Source organism: Tamandua tetradactyla, chromosome 1, assembly GCF_023851605.1.
Source record: "Tamandua tetradactyla isolate mTamTet1 chromosome 1, mTamTet1.pri, whole genome shotgun sequence".
Lineage (NCBI taxonomy): Eukaryota > Metazoa > Chordata > Mammalia > Pilosa > Myrmecophagidae > Tamandua > Tamandua tetradactyla.
In genome coordinates, this window is record NC_135327.1 from 84,367,504 (window position 1) to 84,388,637 (window position 21,134).

At 38.3% G+C, this 21,134-nt stretch overlaps 1 protein-coding gene across 1 annotated transcript; it reads right to left on the bottom strand.

The window, feature by feature from the left end:
* Nucleotides 1-15,173: 15,173 nt before the first annotated feature.
* Nucleotides 15,174-20,199, bottom strand: GPR141 (G protein-coupled receptor 141). The gene is made up of 2 exons (XM_077162598.1): nt 19,859-20,199; nt 15,174-17,481 (listed from the first exon to the last, which is right to left on the bottom strand). Exon 2 carries the CDS (start codon nt 17,445-17,447, stop codon nt 16,560-16,562), a length of 888 nt encoding a protein of 295 aa, XP_077018713.1. The 5' UTR covers nt 17,448-17,481; nt 19,859-20,199; the 3' UTR covers nt 15,174-16,559.
* Nucleotides 20,200-21,134: the final 935 nt, after the last annotated feature.

Consider the following 21,134-nt stretch of genomic DNA (forward strand, 5'->3'; position numbering starts at 1 on the left):
TGGGCTACACCACTGAGATGTGGCATTTCTCTTATTACTTTAGCATGTTCCAGCGTACCCTGATTAATAATTTTTATAGATAAATGCATGTTCATCGTAGTGCATACAGATAAGGAAAAATTACTCAGCTGCTCAGTAAATCCCTCTACATATTTTCTATAAACGTATATATGAAAATCAGATCGCATTTTATCTGTGAGATTTTCCTTGAGCTGCATGTTAAGTGCAACCTAAATGAAAAGTATTTAAAAGCTTAGGTATTCATTTTTCTCAGGGTAGAAATAAGTGTGAATGTAGACAGCTCGAGGTTGGTGTATCATTCACAAAATATCATCAAAATCCTTCCTGCTGGTTAACGGTTTCTCCCTGGGATCGCCTGTTCTCTATGACTTTACCTCTGAGTAATTATCCAGAAAAATATGAAGCAAATATGGTACGGTGAGTGCTGGGGTATGTGTGGACAACAAGGGTGTGGGGAATTGAGGGTGATAAAAGGCTTCCTGAGGAAGTAGTTTGCTCAAGACGACCCCTGAGGAACGGGGAGGGTTTGGAGTCGTGTCCCCCACAGGGGAAGCGTTTGTTAAGGTGTTGTCGGGAGAGGGACCATACCACTTTAGGAAAACCCAAGTGATTCAACGTAGCTGGACCAGGGTACAAGAAGTGGCAGTGTGGGGAGAGCTGTGGCAGGCTGGGTGAGCTGGGGGCTATGTCTGTGGGAGCCCTGGAGGCCAGGGGAAGGTTAGAAGTTTCTATGGGGAAGAGTGACCTAATGGTTTTTGCACTATAGAAAGCCTACTCTGGCTGGAGACTGGAGAATGGGTGGGAGGAGATGGTTAATATGGGAGAACAGAGGCCAGGGGAGGCCACCAGGGCAATCTAAGTGGAAGGACAGATGGATTAAAAAGATCCCTAGGTAGGGCATTCAGTGAGAGAGAGGAGTAAGTGATATGGAATGTATGAGCTTTTTCTTTTTTCTATTTCTTTTTCTGGAGTGATGTAAATGTTCTAAAAATGATCATGGTGATGAATATACTACTATGTGATGATATTGTGGGCCGTTGATTGTACGCCATGTATGGACTGTATGTGTGGGAAGATATGTCAAAAGTATTTTTAAAAAAGATCCCTAGGAAATACTAGATAATAAATTGCATCAGTAAAATAACTTGTTTGCACCCCTAATTAGGTATATTTATGTATTTATAGTTTATGCACATCTCCTATTACTAATGACCTCTGTACATTTATAAAGCTTGCACAAAAACGGAAATGTTAAAAGGTTAGAACCTGATGAAATAAACATTATATTTTAGAAAATTGTTTTATCTTGCTTATTAATTGCTAGTTAAAAAACTCTATGGTCTCATTGAAATGTTAATATTATTAACTTTAAGAAATATGATTGACTAGGCCATGATTATTTTTGAAACCTTGGTTTAATATCTTATTATAGAGTGATTTAAATGTCTGCTTCTAAGTTTTTAATTTCTTTCAATGCTAGAAATGCTTCTTCATAAGAATAAGTCATTTAAAATGAAAAAAGTGCCTCATTGACTGTGCTTACTCTAATATCCACCTTTTAATATCATCCAGAAAATTTGCAAAGACTTTTGCTACAATTACTCTGTAATTTTTCATTTTTGTAGAAAATACCAATTGGTTTTCCAGGCAAATTATTCAGGAGGATTTGCATATTCATTATTTTTAACAAATGACCTAAAAAATTATAAGAATCTTTTGGAAAAACTTTTGAAAGGAATAGAAAATTATAAATGTGAAATTTTCTTTAAGAGTGCAAGCTTGGGAGGATTTATTGGTAATGCCCATTTTCAGCATTAAAATATATTAATCATGGAAAGATTTCAAAATATTAACTTTCATAGAGATCTCTCGCCTTATCCTGAGTTGTTTCAAAAAGTAGGAATTTTCACACTGATTTAAGACATAACTCTAAACTTGAAGCAACAGATAATGTCAATTTTTTTTCAAATATATCTGCTAGATATGAAAATACTGACAACCATGTGTCCTCAAATTTAAAATACTTTCTTTTTGCAAAATACAAATGAACTTTCCCATGAGATAACCCGTGAAATTCTATATGGAACAAAATATGTTCATAGTTACTTTCCATCCCGTACAATGCATTGCAAAGATTGTGCTATTTTAAGGTCTTCTATTTTTTTTTTTTAATGACAGTACCTCTTGGATGACATCCTATGTCACATCATGTAACTCATGTATCACAGGGTTTAATCTCTGCTGACGTGGATTGGTCGCATGCCTGGGGCACGGTAGTGGGTCTTGACCAACCCTATGGAATACATGAACTAAAGATAAATGATGTTCTGTACCCCTGGGCCAGCGAGTTGTGTCAGAGCAGGCAAACCAGCCTGTCAGACAAAAAGTTTAATGCATAGCAAAAGTGCATGCTCGAAGAGGGTGAGTGTGGCTGTTCTCCAAGGAAGGAAAAGGCTGTCAGCATTTTTAATGATAATAATTGGTTTAGGATTTCTGCCTGGCTTTGCTGGTACCCCAGGGTGGTGGAAGGGTGGAGGTCCAGGGTTTAAGGCTGGCACAAAGCTGGTATGTGCCTACATGTGCCCTGCTCATCATAAGGGACACCCAGTGGACCTTGGATGCCTGGTGCCTTGGCAGCACAGGCTGGTGGTGACTAAAGACTTGGAGACAAAGCACATCCTGTGTGATGTGCTCCCAGAGGTCAGAGAACAAAGAACTCTGCCACTGAGACACTTTTCAACGCATACCCCTCACCTACAATTGCTGTATTATATCTTTCGCCTGCAACAAAGCTGTGAGTCCTTTCAGCAATTGAACAAAGCAGTTTACTTACAATCAACGCAACCTAATATGTTCAAAACAAAGAAACAAATAAGAGGTGCATTGTGGAGCTAGCCAAGTTGTGGAATTTCCATCCATACCAGACATGTGATCATCTACTAGTCCACTGAGGTCCCCACGGATGATGCGTATACCAAACATTAATAAAGCATAATTTCCTTCAGAAATTAGCAGGATTAGAAACGCTTGATTTTTTTCTCTTTCTATAAACTTGTGGGTTGTTTTACACCCATTGGAGATTAATGGATATAAAATCGAGATATCCAAGAGAAACATCTGGGCTGGAGATCTGGGTTAATTAGCATGTGAAGTGCATAGGAGTAGAGGTGATATTCAAGGTAAGTGTGTAGTTTGAAAAAGTGTGGGTGCACTAAGGGCATCAGTATCTAGGAACAGGTAGATGCAGTATGTATCTCATGAAGGAAAATGGGAAGGAATAGCCAAAAAGGTAGGAGAAGAGCCAGGAGGGGAGATACCTGAGAAATCCAAGATTGAGACCATTTTAAGGTAGCAAAGGTCAATATTGACATTTGTTACAAAAAAGCCAAGCAAAACAAGGAAAGGGCCAATAAAATGTCACTCCTTTGGACTGAGCAACAAAATTGTCAGTGTTGACCTTATTGGAGCGTTTTCAGTGGAGTGGCCTGGGTAAGTCACTTGAGGACAGAGTGTAAACTCAGTAGGTAGAGACAGGGCATCTTTCCAGAAACCTGAGGGTGAAGGAAAGTCAAAAGAACAGGGACGGTGGCAAAAAGATGGAGGTGGTGGAGAACTTTTCTTTTCTTTTTAATATGCTGGAAGAGATCTGACACCACTGTAATTAAAGGCTACGTAAGAAGAAAATCAGGAGTAGGAGTGGTGGAAGGAACAGGAGTAGTTTTTGAAGAGCTTGGAGGACACATGTGTGGGAATAGCCTCAGAGCAGGGAAGGGTTCTCTGCCCAGCATGACTGAAGGAAAATATATAGTAAATCTTTCTATTTATCCTGTTTTTCTCCATTTTATTGAAATGCCTTACCAGTGACTTTTCTGGAATCTTCATGAAAAGGTTTTCTATGATAAGTATCTTGGAGGATCCCTGGGGTCCAAACATGTTAACATTTAAAAATGTGTATCCGTAGGCTATGTTTTTATCCTGTCAATGTATATGTTCAACTATTTAAGCAATTCTACAAAATTCAGGGGAAAAATTAGAAGAGATGCATCATCAGGGGTGCAAGGGTAGTTCAGTGGTAGAATTCTTACCTGCCACGTGGGAGACCATGTGGGGTTTGATTCCTGGTCCATGCATTTTCCAAAAAACAAACAAACAAAAAATTCAACAAATGGTGCTGCAATAATGTGATACTCATATGGTAAAATAATGAAATGTAACCTCCTCCATACAGCATACAAAAACAAAAAAGGGGAAAAGAGCAAAAGAGATGAAACATCCAATTGATGTTCATATAAAAATCCCAGATAAAAGTAACACATCTCATTTACAGGTCTTGTTCAGTCAAATCCTTTCAGACTTCAATGGAAAGCAATATTCACACTTCTCCCATATTCAGTACTTTGGCCTCTCAAGCTCCTGTCTTTATAACCCAGGTTTTATTTTATGAGGTTATATCTCTATTAGTTTAACAGAGATGCCTTCACTAACATACCGTCCCTTCTTTTCCTTCTTTCTTTCTTTCCCTTTCTTTCTTTCTTTCTTTCTTTCCCTTTCTTTCTTTCTTTCTTTCTTTCTTTCTTTCTTTCTTTCTTTCTTTCTTTCTTTCTTTCTTTCTTTCTTTCTTTCTTTCTTTCTTTCTTTCTTTCTTTCTTTCTTTCTCTTTCCTTCCTTCCCTCCTTTCTCTCTCTCATTCATTCGTTCATTCATTCAGTCTTTCCTTCTTTATCATTGTGATAGAAATGCAAGTATTATCAGTAGAAATGGTCAACTGGGCTTACTTCAGGTAGTATTTCAGACCCTTGCCTATTTTCTTTTGTCTGATGGAGAAAATATTGGGAAATTGATATACTAATTATTTCATTCACTTATTCAGTAGAAAACATTTATACAACAGCTATTTTATTTTAGACCCTGAAGAAACAGAAATAAATATCATACAGTTTCTTCTCTCCATAATCTCACTGCTTGATATTCTGTCATAGCATGCCAAATGAAAGGCAGTTTAAGAAAAGCAGTGTTCAGGGTACAGTGGAGATGTTTAAAGAGGAGGTGCATAGCTCAGCCTGGAGCTAGCATGGGGTCATTATAAAGCTCTGACACTTGAGCCTTTTCAGAATATATTAGGGGTAATTAATTACCCCCTTCCTCTCTCCAAAAGGATTGAAAGTGAGACTAAGAGAAGGTAAAATAGAGCTAAGCTTGGAGCATGGAGTGAGGCATTTGGGGATGAGGGAAGGACAAGAGGGAAGGGTGACTTCAAGGTAGAGGAAAGGGTATGTGAGAAGTCAGAGAGGGATGAGAGAGCCTGACAGCAAGGGAACTGTGAATGGGACATTCTGCCTGAGCTGAAAGATACACATGGAGATGTGATGAGTCTGGAAAGGCGAGCTCTGGCAGGACCACAAAAGTCCTTGCAAGCATGCTAATGAATCTGGGCTTTAAATGGAAGCAGTATGAAGTTTTTGAAGGTTTAAAGCAGGGAGAGCTAAAAGAGACATCATATGAAAAGGTTTCAATTTTGGAAAAACCATGCTGATATCAGTGTGGCCATTGAAGTAAAAGTGGTTGGGAGAGTGAAATAGATGAGTTGGACTATTGCAGCCATCCTGGAGAGCTGGGTTAAGGGTCAAAGCTAAGGCAGAAGCCACAAATATGGATCAAAAGAGATAGATTGGTGAGATGTTTGGGGGTGAGTAACAATGGGATTTGGGGGGTGAGCAAGGAGAAACCACAGAAAACTCATAAGTTTCAAGAGTAAGTGAATGAATGACACCTTTTTGCAAGAATGGGGAATGTAAAAGAATCATGTCTGGAAGAAAGACCATGAGTTCAGGATTTGGAAATGACAAAATAGCCACTATTGACAACTAAACCAAGACGATTATGATCCAGATAAGGTGAATCCCCAGGGAACAAATAATCAGGGCAAAAGTCATTTTGCACAGTAGCACTGGGCTTGAGTAAAAGAACATTCAGGGTCAACTTTGCTCCATGTGATCAGTCATTTTTAATAAATAAATCTTATTATGGCAAGGTTTCCTCTAGTCAACCTCCCCACCACCTTCATTTTCTATCATGGACTATATAACCTTGGGCAAGTTTCTTAACCTCCCCAAGAGGTTAAGAAAGAACTTCATGTCTTTACCAGAAATAATAATAGAAAGCTTTCAAAGGCTCTCCGAGGATTTAATGAAATATGTAAAAGGCTTAGAACAATCTCTAGCTTATAGTGAGAATTAAATAAATGTTACCTATTGTCATGCAAAGATGTTCACTCTAAAATAGTTTGATTAGTATTCTATGTGGAATTCCAATCTATCTAAAACTTACAAAACTATCTTTTCACAAAATGTCTTATCACTGTTCAGTAAAAATTGATTGAGAGATGGGAAAGAAAGAATGTAGGGGAGATAAGGATGGGTGTGGTGAAGGGAGAAGAATTACATGATTGAAATGCTTTTAGTTGATACCCTTTTATATTGATGGTTTAGTGACTGATTATTAGATGAGAGAAACAAAATTTGATTATAGCATCTGTATTGAGGCCATCTTAACATTATTATGTCATCTGAAACAAATTGTTTAGCCCACAGAATAGCAAAGAAGGTCATGAATAGCTATGACATGTTATATATTAAATTCCTGCAGTCTGGGCCAAGATAGAGTAATAGGGATCAGATTTTCCCTATGATCTGAAACAACAAAAAACTGGCAAAATACATTTAACAATGGTTTTTCAAGACATTGGGCATCAGACAAAGAAGGACAGTGATCAATGAGAGATGGAAAGCAAAATGAGATAAGCCTTACAGTTGCCCTACCTATAACCTCGTAAAAGTTTTCAGACTGCAACATAGAAGAGAGAAGCCCAGGATGAGCCAGGCAGAATTCCTGGGTTGAAGATTCTAAAGATTCTCAAATCCAGGCAGCCTGAAGCAGCTAGAATTTGCAGGGCTGGGTAACAGACAGGAGAAAGCTGTGCAGTGAGATAATTCCAGAGGTTCACAGAGAACCCTCCTTGAGTGTGCATATGGGGACACAACCCAAGGCTGGGGACAGAGCAGTAGGGAAGGATTAGTGGGTACCATGCCCAATGTTCACAGACTCGGGAACAGCACAGGTTCACAGAGGAGCCAAGGAGGTGTCAGAAGAAAAATTTGAAGAAATAATGACCAAAATTTTTCCAAATTTGGTGAAAACTGTAAACCCACAGAATCAAGAATTTCAATGAATTCCAAAGATAAGAAAAATGAGGAAAACTACACCAAGGCACACCATAATCAAATAACTCAAGAGCAAGGATAAGAGCCAATCTTAAAAGCAGCCAGAGAAAAGAGGAAACGTAAGATACAGAGGAACAAATATAAGGGTGACGGAAGATTTCTCACAAGAAATAATGCAAGTGAAAAGAAAGTGGAGCAACATCTTCAAATTCCTGGAAGAAAATAACTCCTGATCTAGAATTCTGTACCTAGTGAAAGTATCTTTTGAAAATGAAAGTGAAATAAAAACTTCTTAGAGGACATGAACGTGTATGTTGATCTCCTTTTGCTGTGTTCTACAACTATCATTTTATTCCTAATTCTTCTTAACTCTTTTTTTTAAAAAATAATTTCCATATAATTACATTTGCTTTCCTCAATTCTGGCCTCCTTTGCCATGTTTTCAAAATAAGTATTCTCTTCTATGATGTGTTCAATATGGCCTTATTTTCTGAGGTTTTGCTTTTCCTTGTTGTGATGGTTGGGTTCTGGTGTCAACTTGGCCAAGTGCTGAGGCCCAGTTGTCTGGTTAGGCAAGCATTGGCCTGACCACTGCTGCAAGGATATTTTGTGGCTTGTTGATAAACTGCATGGCTGATGTATTAAATCATCAGTCAGTTGATTGCATCTGTGGTTGATTACATCTGCAATCAACTAAGGCTTATCTCCCACAACAAGGTAATCCAATCAGTTGAAGGCTTTTAAGGAAGAAGAGAGATTTGTTCACTGCTTCTTCAGCCCGTGAGTCTCTCCTGTGGAGTCATCCAGACCCTTCACTGGAGTTGCCAGCTTCACAGCCTGCTCTATAGATTTTAGACTCCTCCATCCCCACAGTTGCATGAAGCACCTTTATAAATCTCATATTTACAGATCTTTCCTGTGGGTTCTGTTTCTCTAGAAAACCCTTACTAACACACTTGTGTTTTCCCAGCTCATAGTTTATCGCCTTTTGTTTTCTTATTATACCTAACTGAAAAGTTTTATCTTAGCTTTTTGCTTTTGTTAGGGACTTTTTCAACAAATATTTCTCCATGCTTTCCACACTATTTTCTTCCCAGATATGCTGATCTTACAAACTACATCAACAAGCTCCCTCGTCTCCTAGCTTCTGGTGGGTTGACCCAATGGGGAACACCACTACTGATTTGGAGGGAGGGAGGAGAGTGAGATTGTGGTATTTATTTCATTGGCTTATTTTCTGTGCTGTTGCCTTTGGATGTGTATGTTCTTCAACCTAAAGTCAGCTTCTTTCAAAGAAGTCTTCTCATTCCATTCTTCCAGGTTCTGGTCAACCCTCCTTCCCCTTGTCACTTCAGAACTGGAGGTAATAACAGCACTGCTCTTTCAAGCCTCATGTTTATAACCAGTCCCTAAAGCAAACCTCCCTTGAATTATCCAAATTTGAGCGGACCATCTGATTCCTGAAGGAACCTTGATTAAGATAAACTTGGACCTGCCTATCTAGCTGACATCCTCTTTCCAAGTCTGAAGTACTAAAGACTTTGGATTTAGTATTAATAAAGTAGGTGGGCTATTTACTTTCCTTATAGTTTCTTGTAGCTGGAGAATCTGACAGTGACCTTTTAGGTATAACATTTTAATAAATATTTATTTGCTATCAGAATTGCAAAATAACTGGTCGAGAGGAAAATGACCAGAGATCTGTAAATCAAAAGAGTAAAATTTGTTCTTGATCTGAATAATGTTAAGATCTACTCTGCTCTCCAACTTGATAATGTTCACTCTAAAATATCAATGTTTATCATCCAGATTGAGAAATGTTGTGTACAAACTCCCATTGACCCAGATTTATAAGGCCATTGGCTTTTTCTTTGTTATTTAAGCAGCATTTCTCCTGAACAGAGGGCTTAAGAATAAGTAATTGCTACTTCAGGACAGAACCCTAAATTTCACAATATTAAACACTTAGTGCCTGATTTACTCACTGCCACCTTAAAGAATGGTTTCATTTCTGGTTAGATACTAAAAATGTAAAAAAAAATAAGTGATCTTCCTTATTCTCCAGTACCTCATGACCTGGGAAAAGTGATGCATAAGAAAGAATGGCATACGGGCAAATAGTTATAAGACAGTGGATGAAGGCAATAATAGAAGTAAGTATAATTACACTTATTTTACAGGCATATAACAGCAATCTCTGATATGTTTTCTTATACTATTTTGATGAATTTTTGTTTTAATTTCTTTGTCTGCTAAACATTTTTGAATGAAAACAAGTTCCCAGGGAAATACTGAAAGGATCCGTGCAAATATGGAATTGAATTGCAGACAGCATATGGAGTGGTATTGGTTGCTTTTGAGGATGCAGACAGAAAGGAAGATGGAAAATGTTAAAGGATCTAAGAAAGTTTCTGCATATACCCAAGGTCTATCAATTAATCAATTTTAAGTGTTATAAAGTAATTCCCTTTTTAACCTAGTGAGGCTCTCATCAAATGGAGTGGCACCTATACTTCGTACTTGAGAATCCTAAGGAGCATGTCCTGTGGAGATCCAAGCTGTTTGCCCAAGATGTCCTTAGACTGGTATCTGCCCTAAATTTTAACTTTGAATTTGACATAGACCCCTTTTCTAGCCATGTCCTGTGGTTATTCAGGGCTGTCTCAAATATTTCCACAGACCCTGAAACATTTATTCTTTTATGGATTTTTCTTGGCTTTTGACCTAGATTCCTGAGTCAGCTGAATTGTTGTTTTGCATCTGGTGGCACCTGTTTTCCTTCCATCCCACTTAGCCGAGCCAGTCCCATCTGCGCCCATGCCCCAAAGCACTGACAATCCAAGGTTGGTGTGGGTATACTGCTCTTGCATTGTAGCATGGCACAGAATAAGAAACAACTTAAAATAAGATATATGAAGACAAATTAAGTATTTGACATCTTACGTTGTGCCCAACTACCTTTGTCTCAGACTCACCATTTCCTCTAGGTCTCCTTAACGAAATCTTGCAGGTGCCCACTCTCCCTAGTAACACGCTTCTCTGTCTCTTTTTTTACTGAGCTCCTGGGTCCCCTAAGATCACCAGGAGACAATGCCTTAATTCTGGCTACTCGATTACACAGAGTGCACCCTCCTACTCCTCCATCTGTATGACCTGGAGGAGTTTTCTTGGCTACCTCCATCACAGTAAAAAAGCTGCCCTAAGCAAAGAGCAATTTTATCTGTCAGATAACGGTCTTCTGGAACAGCGGGTTTCCCATTATTTTGATCATGCATCCTTTTCAGTAAAAATATTAGTATATATCTCTCATTAAATATGAATTTATTCATTGTTTATACCCAGCACTCACTACTGATAATACATCTACAAGGTATCAGTACAATGTGTTTACTTAATTTTTGCACAAAATAAATAGGTACAGAATGTCCATTATTATTGATTTTGCATCCCAATGAATTATTTTGCATGCAGCCACTTGAAGATCACTGCTCAAGGATTAAGTTTTCCCCATGCAACAGGTATGTGCTACTTACCTTAGGCTCTGGGGTACATTCGTTCCTCCTGGTCAATTTTCCTTAAGGGGGTGCCATTTTTTTTTCTCCTTTTCAAGTAATTTACTTTTTATTTCTGCCTTGATAGGGCCAATGAAGAACCATGTGAAAATGGAAATTTGAAAGCCAGTTCGAAGACACATATACATCTTTTATTACTGGTGAATTGTTTCAGACCTTCCCAAACCTAGGATAGTTTTAGGAGGATTTTTGATAAGAGGATAATTACTGTGTCTTTTTGGAAAAAAACCGTGTAGGAGAGGAAAAATGGCACTGACTATATAAATTAAAATATGGGAAAATGTTGGCATTCGAAACAGAGAATTTGGGTGTTTGAGAAGAGAAGGTGAAATGCTCCTCAGAATAGATGTCACATTTCTGTATATTGGCAAAGAGAAATGTGCCCAGTGCATTCTTGTTTGTCAGAAAGGAAGAAGCTGAGATGTGAATAAAGAGGTGATGGAGACAATCAAAACCTCCTGCCGGATTCTTCAGTGCTGGGGTATGAAGTTGTCCTGGCAGGACCTAAAGCCTTACAGCCTTGGTCTCTGGGGGTGGGGGAAGAGGTGGTAAGTCCTTTTCATGCTATACAGAAAGGGCTCTGTTTACCTCTAGATCTATGAGGAAGATGATATTTGAGCTGACATCTCCTCTTCTCCCCTCTCCATTATTTGTTCAAATATACTGATAGTCATGAAGGCTTTTATTTTATGAGACAAGGAGAAGAGGAAGCTTGAGTTAGGGCAACTCGAGAAGATGGAGAGGGGCTGTTTCTCTGCTCCAAGGAACAGGTTTAAGCTCTTATGGAACATCATCAGCTTCTTGGCAGGAAATAGAGAGCAGCTCAGATAGATAAGCAAAGGGACTTTAATGAAGGGGTACTGATGGACCCAGAGACTAGCAGCTACACACACAGGCCTGAAGGAACAAAATGAGGAAACTGTGAATGGGGCCTCCTGAGAGTCCAGCCACCTGGCAGGAGCTCTAATCTGGAGGTGCAGCTAATCACAAAGCAGGGAGGAGGCAGCAAGTATAGACTCAGGCACTCTCCTCCCTCCAGTCAATCTCTTGCTGATACCTCCCAGTGTTCAAATTCACAAGAAGCCAGCTAGCAAGGATGTTCATTCATAACCCAGTTTACAAGGTCAGCCTCCTGGTGTGCTTGGAGCAGGGGAAGGTAGAGAAAATCAAAGAACAGATCTGGTTGGGCAAATAGGGCAATGCAAAAGTGATTAAAAGGACCCCCCAGTGAGGTGCAATCTGAGTCCTTTTCCCTAAGGGGGACCAAACTATAAGACAAATGCTTACTTTGTAAAACAGAGGTCACTGGTTGGTGAGATCAGGCATGCTAGTGGGATGGATAGACACCAGGAGGTGTCAGGAGGAGGGAAGAAAATTACCCTGATGGGAATGTCCAAGCCAAACATCCCAGAAGCACTGAAGACTCTGACTACATGGGGACGTGTCATTAGTCCTCCTTTTTCCAATACATATGACAGTACAAATAACATTCAATTTGTCACATCTTTGCTGCAGACTGGCACTGTTATTTGCAGCTTATATAATCCTATTTAATTTTCATGTCAACTTTCCGAAGTAGATTCTATTATTCCTATTCTACAAAGAGACAAACAGATGTCAAAGAGATGTGGACCCTCTCTCCTTTAAAGGAAGGACCCTAGTGTTACTGGGGACACTCGCACCTGAACACGAAACCCACACCAGTGCCACTGACAAAGGGAATCAACCACCGAGGTGAGGGAGGCAGCTTTATCATTTGTAACTGCAGAAGTAAGGGGCCAGGAGCTGAGCTTAATGCTGCAATCCCCTGACTCCCCAGCTAATTTCTAATTCTGCTTATACCCCATTACCTTACCTTCTCTCCAGCTCACCACACATTTGCTTATCACTCTATCCTTTTGCATATGCATAAGCATGTTAAAAAAAAAAACAGCATCTAAACTCCTCCTAGAGGTGGGAAATTTACTATGATAATAAGCCAAAGTTTATCTTAGGACAGGGTAGTCCTTTCGGTGTTTGCTCTGAAGTCTAGTTTGAATCGGCATTGCAGCTGTAGGTTTTGACCAGTATATACTGACCATGGCTCCTGGATACTGATGGCTGTTTTTTTGTTTTGTTTTGTTTTGTTTTTGTATGCTGTATGGCAGGGTCACATTTCATTATTTTTCCATGTGAGTATCCCGTTATTGGAGCACCATTTGTTGAACTGTTTATTTTTGTTTGTTTTTGCTTGTTTATTTGTTTTTTGGGAAGTGCTTGAACTGGGACTTGAACCCAGGTCTCCCGCATAGCAGGCAAGAATTCTACCACTGAACTACCCTTGCACCCTGTGACAGCTATTTTGACTTGTTTTTCTATCCTGATCTTTGGTTGGCTGGATAAAGAGAATTCAACATTGTTAGTTTGGGTGCCAGGGGGCCACTGGCCTCACCCTGGGTTTTGTCGGCCCCACTAAGGCATACCTTCAGATGATCTCCAGATAACCTAGCCCTTTGCTCTCCAGTGTGGTAGCCACAAGCCTTGTGTGTCTACTGAAATGTGGCTACTCTGAATCAGGATGTGGTAAAAGCATTAAACATCATGAGATTTCAAAGAATTTAGTATTATCACTGATAAATTAGGACTCAAGGGATGATTATGAGTGCTGAATCATGATATAGATATTTCCTTTTGCTTTCTAGCATACTGGAGTACACAGAGGGAAATACTTGAAATCTTTGAATTGTAATTCAGTTGCCTTAATCCCTGATAATGATTGTATAGCCTTTATCTTGTGCCCATTGTAAAACCATCCAACTAACCTTCACTTGTACCTATTTACCAAGTTTTTTAACTTTAGAGTCTTGTAATCACTAAAGATAGCCCCTACAGTTTATTAAAACGATCTTGGGTCAGGCTACAATTAACCCACCCCAAGTCCAGTTATCTTGATAACAGAAACTGGATCTAACCAAAATGGGCCCACCTAACATGTGCAGTAGCTTAGATTTTAACCTATAAATCCCTTATACCTGATTATAATACTAAAATTCATACCCATCATCATATTAAGGCCACCATTTTTTTTTACATACATTCTGTGACTAAGTATAATCAATCTGTGCATGCTCAATAGTTAAATCACCTCTAATCACATCATCTGGGCCCATTGTGCTCATCATCCTAAACTTGCCCATCTTTTAATGCTATAAAACCATGAGAATTACTAAAATTTGGGGAAATAGATTTTTGGGCCGATAGACCATCTGATCTCCTGCTTCACACCTAGTAACAAACTTTTTCTCTCCTTGAAACGCTGGTGTCTCAGAAATTAGTCATATGAACACATGGGCAAAAGAAAGTCTTTGTTTGGTAACAGTATGAAAAACAGAATGTAAACTTTCTCATTAATAATATTTATGTTGATTGCATGTTTAAATAATATTTGGGGTAGCATGGGTTAAATATGCTTATGTTAAAGTTAATTTCACTATTTCTTTTTATTGTTATTTTTCTCTATCTTTCTTATTTTTGCATGGGCAGGATTTTATTTTTATTTTTTTAACACACATTTTAGCTTACAATTGTGACTTGCTTTTTTATATTTCTATTGGGCAGTGCTGAGCTAGAGTTTCAATTGTAGTCAGTCATCATCTGTTCCAATTATCTATTACTGTGTAACAATTTACCCCAGAATCTAGTGACTTAAAACAATCATTTCATTGTCTATCACAATTGTATAGATTAGGAATTCAGGTGGGACTGGGCAGGGCAGTTTTTCTGCAAGCCTCAGTTCTCCACAGGGCTGCCTTATGACAAGGCATCTGGCTTCTTCCAGAGTGAAACAGTCTGAGAGACAGAAGCAGAGAGAGTACCCAAGATGGAAGCCACTATGTTTTTATAACCTCATGCCATCACTCCTCAGTATTCTATTGATTAGAAGCAAGTCAATACAAGAGATGTTAACACAGGGGCATGACTTTAGTAGGCAGAATCAGTGGAGGCTGCCTATCATATTAAAAACAGACCTATGAGTGCACGGGTGGTTCAGTAGTGCTCACCTGCCATGCAAGAGACCTGGGTTCGATTCATGGCCATGCACCCAAGAAAAAGACAAACCTTTGAAACCTAACTCTTGAATACTGACTATGTCCTGATGACAACCAATCTTGAAGTGATTATTACTTAAGATATAATGTGTTACCTAAAATGTTGACTAAATATAATTTAAATACAGTGGTATTTATCTTGTCCTGTGGCAGCAGGAATTTTAAAATGGTTCTACTGGAATGTTTTGAAGTAGACAAAAATAATAGTAATAATAATAATGGCAAATTTTTTTGGCAAAAATAGGAATAAGCATCCATTTAGTTACTGATTTAATAATGGATATAATATTGATACAAAGCATGCAATCATGATTAATAACATTCAAGCCTCTAAAATACATTTTCCACACAGACGAACTTATTATGAGCTTTGGGGCCTGCATCGAAGTTTTCTAGCAAAAAGTTATACTTGAATTAGGAAAGAGAACTACTATTATTTTGAATAACAAATTCCCAAGACTATACCAGTCTTTTAACACACGTTGTCTTATTTTGCCCTCACCAAAATCCTCCAGTGCTAGAAACTGGGGCTCAGAGTATAAATATCTCATCCAAGAATCCATAGAAATGAAAACAGAATTTTGCATACCAGGTGTCCTGATGACTCCAAAACTATGCTGCTTTCTTAGCCACCAAAGGCATTATTTGGTTATTTGATTCATTAAATATAAAGTCTCAAAGGGAGCATTATTATAAGCAAAACTTAAGAGGATGCCATTTCCACGTCAAATAATTAGAATCCAAGTTGGTTGTCTTGGTTCTTTTTATTTAGTTTAGTCCATCCCAGTGTTGATTTTAATAATGTCACATTGCTTGGTCATATGGGGGCCCTTGAAAAAAAACATAAGAACAGTCCAAGAGTGTCAAAAGTTTGGGTTCAAATACATTGTACTGGCATGCTTAGATTAAATTTAAGTCCAGCTGCTTTCTACCTTCCTTGATTTTTTTTTCCTTGCTTAATGGATCTTTGTCTGGGTTGGTAAGATCTGGGAGGTAACCTCAGTTTCCTGAGTACCTAATATGTCTCAAACAGAAAGAAACCACATCAGTGCCCTAGAAGTGTTTCCTCTGATTCACTTGCCTTCTACATCTGCGCTAACACCATCCACCAAGTGTTGCAGTTAGCTGCTGTGGCTTTACTAGCCATCAGTAGTTTTCAAGAGGCAGCTATCTGAAGTTGAGCATAAGTTGAATGATTTGATGTTTCTCTAGAGTTCAGTTCATCTAGTTCTTACTTCTTGTTTCTCTGGCTTTGGAAGAAATAGAGGGAAAGAACATTCCAGAGTCAGAGCTAAATGAGAGCAAATGCATATTGGGGAACGGCATGAAGAGTACACAGGGAAAGCTAACAGCTGTTTCAACTGGAGAAATCCTGCATGAAAGAAAGTGGTTGGGGTTGAATCTAGAAGGGTTGGATGGGGTCAAGTTGGGTAGGGCTAAGGAGGCTGAAGAAATTCTTTCATTAATGGAGAGCTGGTATTGGTTTTCTGAGGACAGTGACACAATCCTCATTATCTTTGCATGGAAAAATAATTTTGATGACCATTAATGGCAGAAAACTAGAAAAAATGTTTAAATTGCAGTAGCACTCTACCAAGTGAAATTATTTATCCACAATGGTGGGGGAACTGATTACAAAGTGAGTGAGGTAGGCATGTTTAATGAATGACTCCACCTATGAAACACAGCATATCCAGGCAGCAGATGGTGGTTAAAGCAACACAGATTTCATTATAAAACACTAACTTGGAATTTTCTATCTCTGAATAATTTTGAATAAAGTGCACCCTAAATGCATGGTGGGGTATAAAACAGACAACTATTACCAGGAGGAAGAAGCAGCTCTTGATCTGGGCTCTATACTCATGATGGGCCCACATATCAGGCCAAAGAGCCCTTATCAGTTGAAAGATAACAATTGCCTGTATCAGAAAGAGGACCAGGACAGTTGTTAACATAATGGCAATCATAAAGTAGTTTATGACGATGATCTCCCAGCGCCCGAGATCTTTGTAGAACTCAAAGCATCTTTGTTGTTCTGAGTGACTTGGATCTATGCCATAGTGTAAAAAAAAAACTGGCAGAAAAATGAGACCACCCACCAACCAAATAATAATGCTTAAAACTGTCACGTGGTACTTTTTTAACCGTTGCATTTGGAGTTTTTTAAAATAGATGAGTAATCGGAATACGACAATAGCCACATAGAAAACAAAAGAAAAGTACATATGACAGTATATGATGCTGCTAACCACACGGCAGGCAAAAGATCCAAATTCCCAAACGACTGAGATGTAGTAGTTGAGGCGGAAAGGAAGGGTGACCAGGAGGATTGAATGTAGCACTATGATGTTGGTGACCATCACGGCAATTACTGATCGGCTATTCTTTTTGAACATCATGTGTGACATCAAAATCACTCCAGCGGTGCCTCCGAGCAAAACCAGGCTGTACACTATTATCAAAATCATCCTACAACAGGAGTCACAGTGGTCCAGGTCCACGTTTGAGGCATTTGACCAGATGGTCATATTGCTCATCTCCATGATTTGCCACGAAGAGCTTCGAAAACCATGAATTCTAAATCAAACATGTTACAAATTATGATGGATATGTTAAAACTATATAGTGACATGTGCATGCATAGTATTGAATTTTGCAATCCCAGCCAAGGTATTTACCAACCAGAAACTGTGAATGAAATAAATATTATCAGAGCTCCACTTAATTAACCCATTACAGCAAAGAGACAGAGGTGAATAATACAAGACATCTGTTGGAATATAAAACTCAGAGCTCTGCACCCAGATATTCTATAAAGAGATATGTTTAGGTCCACATACCAGGGCTAGGACTAGCATGAGTCAAGTTAGCTATGGCAGTAAAATTTAAGGAAGTGTCCAACAGTAATCAAATATTTTCATACAATTTTTAAAAATCAGTAATGCCCCCAAATTCATGGTGAACACAATAGCAACATTTTCAATAAAGACAGAATCAGTGTACACCTGGTCCACATTCATGGCACACCTAAAAAGAACATCCCTTCTATTTTCCAGCAATCTGATTTGTGACAACATAGAGAAAACCACCTCCATCAAGTGTAATTATCATAAGAAGGTGTATCAGACAGCTGTTTTGGGCAGGGAACTACATACACATATTACTTTTACCTTTTTCTTCTTAGCCCTGTGTTCTTTTTCTGGACTGGTGTGTTGCATTTTGGTGGGAAAGTTGGTGTTTGAGGGTAGCTTCTGTTAAGGTTTTATTTGTGATTTTCAGGTGTGGGAGGTTACAGAGCAGTAAGCATAGAACAGAATGACAGAGCACTGACAATCTGCTGTCCTGAGTAAGTGCCAACTCTGCTATTCAATCACTAGAGGAGCACTGTGAGTCACATAGCTTCTTGGAGCCTTAGTTGTGGAACGAGAAAAGTAATGCTGCCTGTATTAAAGGGTTATTCAAAAATTGAGGGGGTGCAAGGTTAGTTCAGTGGTAGGATCCTCACCTGCCATACGAGAGACCCAGGTTCAATTCCTGGCCCATGTATTTCCCAAACAAGAAAACAAACAAACAAACAACAAATGATGCTGCAATAAGGGGATATTCACATAGAGAAAGAATGAAATGTGACCCCTACCATACAGCATACAAAAAAAAAAATTTACTAAGTTAGTGTTCTTGAGACTAAGTTAGTAAATCTTAGAAAGATTTACTAAGTTATATAGTGTTCTATATAACTGAGAAAAAAAAAAAACAGCCGTGTAAATGCTATGGTTCTTAAGGTAAAATGACAACAACAAAAGGATTTTATTGATCTCTTTCTTCTTACTCTAAAAAGAGGCCAATGTGTGGTTAGGTCACATGAAATTATTGTTGTATCGATAAGTATTTAATAAGTATCTGACAATTAAAGCAAATACTTGTTGGACCTTTGCTCTGCCAGTGCAAGACTCAGCCAACAACAGCTCAGAGTTCTCTTTCTGGAATGCTCCATGCCCATTTTTCTCAAGTATCACCTGCCTACCTGGCCAGAGGCAAGGTTTTATCACTTGTGTGTGGGTAAGAAGTAATCCCACAGTGGAACTCTAAATATCTTGGAGCTTTTCTCCAGTATCTACTTAGAAAGAATAACTAAATTTTGTGTTTTTGAAAAATGATGTTGAATCTGACATATTTGCTGCCCTTAAATCTGATTTTATTATTACTTTAAAACATAATTTACAATGTGTATGAGTACATAAATCTTATGTACTTACATATGCATTTTAATAAAGTACATATGTATAAAATATAAAATACTTATAAGCTTTTTGCATGACATGGAAGAGTTTCACATCACTCTATGAACAAAAATATGACACTGATTTAATTTTTAAATTTGGCAGTCCTCACATCCAAGCAGACAAAATTTAAGTTTGTGATTATTTTAAAGTAATCAAAACCTTAATTTTTTGTCAGTTCCACAATTTTAATGGGAAAATCTTCTAAGGCAATGTGATAGTTAGAAACAGGTAACATCCACACATCCTGTCTCTTCAGCTTAGAACTGAGAATGATAATCTCTATTTTGCAATATTGTATATGGACTGCATATATAAAGGATCTAACAGAGTCCCCAACATATAATAAGTCATCAAAGTGTCAAGGCCATATCTCCTCCTTTAATACAAAAAAGATATTTCAAAAATGCAAATAAGGACCTTACTCCTTTTTTGTTTCCTTTCAGTATCATTTTATGAACATTTTAATTTTAGGGATAATTTCATAGAGAAGGGAGAAAGGGAGTTCCCTCAGGACTCCCCCTCTGGCCCCACCCCCCATCCTCAACCCTCTCAGTCTCTTCTGTCAAACATCTGAAATGTCTAGGTATTTTTCCTTTTGCTCATTAAGACCAAGTACTGAAATTTCTAGATCCTCAATTTACCTGGAACAAATGGCCACCCAAACTACTTACTTGCTCTATTCTTCTTATGATTTGTTTCTGTAGAAATTCAAGGCACTGCGGTCATTGTTGATTGTCTACATGAGGACAGGAGATAAGAGCTTTTCTCTAGAATCAAGACTCGGCTTCCACATCACTCAAGCGACATCATGGATTGCAAGAGGAACTGGCAAATATCTCCAGTTTTAGACTGAAGCCTCACCAAGTTAAGCAGTCAAGATGAAGGACTCAGATAAACCACCCAGAGGAGGTCACAAACGGATGTTTATATCTACAGCTAGTGGTTAAACAGATACAAAAGTATTCCGAGGTTAAAACCTTTCATTTTCACTACAAGCACTTCTTTGCATGAATTTTTCTATTGAAAAGGAAAAACTTGTGGAGTCACTTACGATGCTGTTTCTCATCAATCTTTGATGTATTACTCAAAATGTTTCACATTCAGAGTGACCCGGGGGAGTATTTTCAATGAGATCTTCATATTCTCTTCAGTAGGCTCAAACTATTTCTCTCTCTGGCTTTCGATTTCTAAAAGCGCCCTTCCCTGATTAGCTACCATTTGGAGATAAGATTCCTCTGAAGCTTGACCCTACAGAGATGTAACTTCAACCGGAGGACTCATTTTCTCAAGTCTTACACCAACCTTCTTTTCTCCTTCTGGCCTAATTTCATAATCATCTTGAGCTGTGCTAAGACATCCAGGCATAATTTTAAGGCATTATCAGGTTTAGTATATGTAAAGATACCAAACACAGTGGCTTTTGTACTTAATCCCAAATGATATTACTATTTAGCTACAGGAATTCAAAAGGACACAAACTCTTATCACCTGTAATGTAAGCTCATTAAGGCTTGCATTTAGGTAACACCTGATAAAATTCTCATTTGCCTTGTAATAAAGTAATATCCCTACCTTTGCCATCTGCTGCACAATAATCCAACAGTTTTTGTGGCCACAGAGATAGAAAACAATGGAATCTAAAAGTAATGGAGCCATATGCTTAACTATTTCAAGAACAATCGCAATAAAAGATAAAATTTCAATTCATTATCAACAGCAAGTGCTTACTAACTCACCTCAGCTGGAAATAATTCACCAATTTAAAAAATCCTCCCTGAAGTCAACTTAATTCAAAAATACAAAATCTGGGTTATAGGCCTGGGCTTGGGCATATTATCTGACAGTCCTCATTTTTCAGATAAAATGTTTTCCTGGAATCTGCAGGATAAAATATGTTTCCATAGAAACCATGCTATATTCAGGGTTGCCTGTCTGATGAAGTACTAA

What these genes read in the sequence shown, in the direction of transcription:
- GPR141 (XM_077162598.1), bottom strand. Translation starts at nt 17,447, where the DNA reads ATGGAGATGAGCAATATGACCATCTGGTCAAATGCCTCAAACGTGGAC.